This window comes from Mastomys coucha, unplaced genomic scaffold (assembly GCF_008632895.1).
Source record: "Mastomys coucha isolate ucsf_1 unplaced genomic scaffold, UCSF_Mcou_1 pScaffold5, whole genome shotgun sequence".
Taxonomy (NCBI): Eukaryota; Metazoa; Chordata; class Mammalia; order Rodentia; family Muridae; genus Mastomys; species Mastomys coucha.
In genome coordinates, this window is record NW_022196911.1 from 73,870,862 (window position 1) to 73,876,113 (window position 5,252).

Consider the following 5,252-nt stretch of genomic DNA (forward strand, 5'->3'; position numbering starts at 1 on the left):
AATTCGGCTGTAAAATGTACACCCGTATTCGAATCCGCAATCCCATAGTGGTGACCACTCCAAAAGAGGAAGTTTCACAGTCTATCTAGCACTTCTTTATCCTTCAGGTTAGGAGACTCGACGGGAGAAGACAACTGATCTGGGACGTCCGGTCCTTGGTGGACACCCCGTTCAGATCTTGACACCCCCTTTAAGCGCTACCTCTCACCTCTCAGGGCAGAAGGGCGAGCAGGGGCAGACTCTTATGAGTCATGTGCCAGGCCTGGAGTCGTGGAGGGAAGCACCGCCTCTCTTTGGGCCCCTTCTCTCCCCCTTTTCCCCTCGGCGTCTCCGGGTCTTGCCAGATGCTGCGCTACAATCACCGGTTCCCCATCACCAGTTCCGTTGGGTAAGGGGTCCCGAGGAAGACGTGGCTCCAACAGGGAGATGGAGGGGAGAGAGACTTAGGGGATCTCAGTCTGGAAAGGCTCCAGCCTGGTGGAGGCGGTCCTGGTGTTGGGTAGGGCAGCATCTGGAGCCCGGGCAGCGCGCGAGGAGGAGAGGAGAGGAGGGGGTTGGCGAGGGCCGCGGTGAGGGCGGCTGCAAACCCGGGAGCGACGGGGTGCGGGGCAGGGGGCGGCCCTTCTCCAGGAATTTCCGGGGATCGTGTTACAGCGTTCGCGGAGTGGGACCGCAGGCCTTGCCGCGCGTCCCGGGCTGTCGCCCCCTCCTCTCACCGATCACGGGCGTCGGCGGTGCCGCCCCTGCGCGCAGTGACCCCGTGTGGCGGGGCGGCCCTGCGCCCCCAGGCCGCTATCTGTTATGGTAGGGCCATCCCAGCCCCGAGTTGTCGTCGGGTCTCCGCGGCCTCGGGTTATCGTAGGAGCTATCCGACCCCGTGTCATTGTAGGGTCCGCGCGAGCCCGGGCTCCCCGGGACGCGACTCCCCGCCCGCAGCTAGAGGCTGGGGGATCTCCTCGGCCCCGAGTGGTCTTCGGGACGCCCCGGGCTCGGGTGATTGTGGGTTCTCCCAGACCCGGAGTGATTGTCTCATCCCCTTGGCCCGCGGTGGTCGTAGCGTCTCCAAGGCCGAGGGCTCCCACAGGCTCTCCGTGGCCCCGGGTGATTGTCGGTACCCCGCGGCCGCGGATAATCGTCGGGTCCCCAAGAGTCCCGGGCGCCGGGACGGATCAGGCCACTGCGCCTTCCCGGGTAGCTCCGCGCAGACAAGATGAACATTCTGGCGCCCGTGCGGAGGGACCGCGTCCTGGCGGAGCTGCCCCAGGTAGGCACTAGGGCCTCGTCGGGCCTCTGGCTATTGCTGAGTGTGGGCGGGGAGAAGGTGGCACCCGAGCAGTTGGATTGGGCCCAGCCCTGTCGCCCGCAAGGCCCGCTGCTCCTGGGTGGTCCGCTTCCCACCCCACCCCCAACCCAGGGCTGCTTGGCTATTACACAAAAGCTCCATTCTCACCACGTCCCTCTCAGTGCCTGAGGAAAGAGGCCGCTTTGCACGTGCGCAAAGACTTCCACCCCCGGGTCACTTGCGCCTGCCAGGAGCACCGGACAGGCACCGTGGGGTGAGTTAGGGACACCCCTAACTAAAAAAATACTCAGAAACGTTGAAGTCATTCATCCCTTTGAATGGTTATGCCTCAGTTCTGATGTTCTCCCTGTTTCCACCTATTGAGGTTGTGAGCCTATGGAGAAGGCATCCTACATGGAGAAAGTCACACCACCCATAGAACCTTTAGTGTGTGTGTGTGGGGGAGGGTATCCGAGAGGGGGGAGGAGAGACAGCGAGTGAGCGCACTTGTCCAACATGTCCAACATGTGCAGAGCTCTGGGCCATCCCCAGCACTACACGACCTCCTCCCCTAACACGCCAGAGAAATAAGTCTGAAAGTCCCTGATGTGGAACACTGCTCCCCAGCACATCTGTGCAGGACCTTCCTGGCTTCCAGGAAGGCCTGCCTATCTATGGTAATGTACCTTAGTTGATATAGACTTCCTCTGTCCATCCACTCTTCTGTCCAACAGATTTAAGATATCCAAGGTCATCGTTGTGGGGGACCTATCTGTGGGGAAGACCTGTCTCATTAATAGGTAACAGGGTACTGGAGCATGGCTGGGCAAGGAGGCACCTGGATCTATTTTAACAAGGTAGGCGGAGCTACAGGCTACTTGGTGTCTCCTTAGGTTCTGCAAAGACACCTTCGATAAGAATTACAAGGCTACCATCGGAGTGGACTTTGAGATGGAACGATTTGAAGTCTTGGGTGTCCCCTTCAGTCTCCAACTGTGAGGGTCTCTTCCGCCCCTTCCAGCTAGCCTTGTCACCCCATTCTGCACACCCTATTACCTGAGTTCTACTCTCCTTTCTTCCAGTTGGGACACGGCTGGTCAGGAGAGGTTCAAGTGCATCGCTTCCACCTACTACCGAGGAGCTCAAGGTAGGGATTTGGCTCTGTAATGTAGGCAGTCTAAGAGCACACCAATCTTCTTCTTCTTCTTTTTTTTTTTTTTTTTTTTTTTTTTTTTTTTTTTTTTTTTTTTTTGGTTTGGTTTGTTTTGGTTTGGTTTTTTTCGAGACAGGGTTTCTCTGTGTAGCCCTGGCTGTCCTGGAACTCACTTTGTAGACCAGGCTGGCCTCAAACTCAGAAATCCACCTGTCTCTGCCTCCCGAGTGTACCAATCTTCTTCTAAGGAGAGTTGGTGGGTAGGAAAAAAAATGAGCCAAAGGCATCCATCTGTCTTCCTATCAACCTGCAGCTGTTTCTGTCACTCTTTCAGCCATCATCATCGTCTTCAACCTGAATGATGTGGCATCTCTGGAACACACCAAGTATGTGAGGATGCCAGAATGGGAAGGGAAAATGCAGGGAGGGTTTAGAAAAAGTGATCAGGGAAAGAGTGTAGCTGAGCGTTGTCTCTGTAGCTCAGCGGTATCAACTTGCCAACAATGCATAGGAATCTGCGATCAATCCTTTGGGAGTAATGGAGGTGGGGGGGTGGAGGAGGAAAGCTAGAGCTAGTAACTAGACATGGGAAAGCTGGTGGATGGGTCCTGTCAGGCTCACTCAGTCCTTACTGCTATGCACTGTCTGTGGCAGGCAGTGGCTCGCTGATGCCCTCAAGGAGAATGACCCTTCCAACGTGCTTCTCTTCCTTGTGGGTTCCAAGAAGGACCTAAGTGTGAGTGTGCCAGTGGAGGACCTTCCCACCTTGGTGAGGGGACCCACCCCCAGTCTGACTCTGATTTTCCCACAGACTCCTGCTCAGTATTCCCTAATGGAGAAGGATGCCCTCAAGGTGGCCCAAGAGATTAAGGCCGAGTACTGGGCAGTGTCCTCCCTCACTGGTGAGTTGGGGGCTCCAGCCTTCTGCCCGTGTGTGCCTGCCTACCTCTCCTCCCCCTCCTGCATCTAAGCTGGGTCCAGTGTTCTAGTGTTCCCCTGAGTTTTCTGCTCCTCATGTCAGGTGAGAATGTCCGGGAATTCTTCTTCCGCGTGGCAGCTCTGACCTTTGAGGCCAATGTCCTGGCTGAGCTGGAGAAATCAGGGGCTCGGCACATTGGGGACGTTGTTCGTAAGTGCTCACCTGGTTGACAGTGGCAGAGAGCAAGAGGGGGTGGAGTGTGTGTGTGGGGGGGTGGTGAGTATAACCTTCAATCCCTGGTTCATATATTTTCCTTTTCAGGCATCAACAGCGATGACAAAAACCTGTACCTAACTGCCAGCAAGAAAAAGGCCACATGTTGTCCCTGAGTAGTGAAGACTGTCCAGAGATTTCCCATTCCAGGATACTGTGCTACCCGCAACTGCTCCAGAACTCAACCCCTGGACATTTGCACTGACTTTTTCCAGACCAAAGAGCTATCCGTTTTTGTCAGTGCCCCCAGAGGGTAACTGGGACCATGTTAGTCATTTCCTGCCCCCAGGCACCATGCCAAAGACTGGATGACCCTTCTATTCCTCTGGGGCTCTCCAGGGTGCCTGAGGGGGGGTCAGTGTCCTTGCTGCTTTTGCTCAGCCTGCTGGGCCTTTTATGTATATGAAAACGCTTAATGATACCAGCCTTACACTGTGCCTTATGCATTAAAATCTGTTATTAGCATTTTCTTTCTTCTTTTTTTAAAAATATTTAATTTATATAAGTACACTGTAGGGCTGGAGAGATGGCTCAGTGGTTATTTATTTATTTATTTATTTATTTATTTATTGTATGTGAGTACACTGTCACTGTCTTCAGACACCCCAGAAGAGGGCATCAGATCCCATTATAGATGGTTATGAGCCACCACTGTGGTTTCTGGGAATTGAACTCAGGACCTCTGGAAGAGCAGTCAGTGCTCTTACCCACTGAGCCATCTCTCCAGCCCCGTTATTAGCATTTTCAAGGCTGGAGTCCTTTACTACGGATAATAGATGTAGAATTAGTAGGGACATGTAGCAGTCTGGGAACTGGAGCCCCTGTCAGGATTCTGTCCATTCTTGGCTCCTAACACAGGGCTCACACTGCTGACATCTCAGAGCCCAGGTTTTGGAGACTGACTGTATCTTCTAGATCCTCTGGTTTAAAGTTGGGATAACTACCCTTTCCTTGATGCGTTCTTTCCTCTCACTCTCCCTCTTCCTTTCTTCTTGAGGCAGGGTCCCTTGTAGGCCAGCTTGACCTCAAAATTGCCATTATCTTAAGTATTGTGTGACAGTGTCCCTAGAGAGACAATCTATTTGTCCCAGATAGGGGACTGATAATAGACCAAAGGATATGTATCATCTAAATCCAACTTGGAGAACCAATGCATTTAATTGGGTTACTTACCTGGGTATGGGTGAGGGGCTGCTTCCGAAAGCAAAAATGACTCAAAGACAGCTGCATCACCAAAAGCTACTCCAGTATGAGTGACAGCTTATAAGAGCTGGAAATCTGGAGCACGCTAAACAGCCTGCAGGCAGTTGGACAGGTTAGAGGGGCTTCCAGCCAGCTCAGCTTGTCTGAGAATGTCTCTCAAGCAGTCCTGACTGCTTAAATATGCTTGGGGAAGGAGGAGCTTAGTACATCTGCTCAGTTTCAGGGATTTCCTGAAGCCTTTGAGTTGTTTATTTCCTGAGCTTAAGGAGCTTTGCTGAAGAATGGAATGTTTGATCTCCCTGCAGAACATTCTATGTGTTTTAAGGAGCTTCCCTTGAAGATGGAAGGTTTTATGTCAGAGGAAATTGCCACATGACACTTCTCCCCTTCCTCGGGCTCTTTTTTTTTTTTTTTTTTTTTTT

The 5,252-nt window shown here is 53.1% G+C and overlaps 1 protein-coding gene across 2 annotated transcripts; it reads left to right on the forward strand.

Annotated features, from left to right (window-relative positions):
• Window positions 1-301: 301 nt before the first annotated feature.
• Rab34 (RAB34, member RAS oncogene family) lies at window positions 302-4,092 on the forward strand. 2 transcript variants are annotated; one of them, XM_031353425.1, is made up of 11 exons: window positions 302-388; window positions 1,058-1,264; window positions 1,465-1,556; window positions 2,017-2,082; window positions 2,176-2,277; window positions 2,365-2,429; window positions 2,770-2,821; window positions 3,090-3,171; window positions 3,247-3,337; window positions 3,457-3,564; window positions 3,676-4,092. In XM_031353425.1, the coding sequence occupies exons 2-11, from the start codon at window positions 1,211-1,213 to the stop codon at window positions 3,741-3,743; spliced, it is 780 nt and encodes a 259-aa protein (XP_031209285.1). In that variant the 5' UTR covers window positions 302-388; window positions 1,058-1,210; the 3' UTR covers window positions 3,744-4,092. The 2 variants fall into 2 exon arrangements, with proteins under 2 accessions (XP_031209285.1, XP_031209284.1); XM_031353424.1 differs by lacking the exon at window positions 302-388 and having other exon boundaries at window positions 634-1,264.
• The last annotated feature ends 1,160 nt before the right edge of the window (window positions 4,093-5,252 follow it).

What these genes read in the sequence shown, in the direction of transcription:
- Rab34 (XM_031353425.1), top strand. Translation starts at nt 1,211, where the DNA reads ATGAACATTCTGGCGCCCGTGCGGAGGGACCGCGTCCTGGCGGAGCTG. An exon ending in AAGACCTGTCTCATTAATAG is followed by an intron (nt 2,083 to 2,175) that starts GTAACAGGGTAC and finishes GTGTCTCCTTAG; the next exon opens with GTTCTGCAAAGACACCTTCG. An exon ending in GTCCCCTTCAGTCTCCAACT is followed by an intron (nt 2,278 to 2,364) that starts GTGAGGGTCTCT and finishes CCTTTCTTCCAG; the next exon opens with TTGGGACACGGCTGGTCAGG.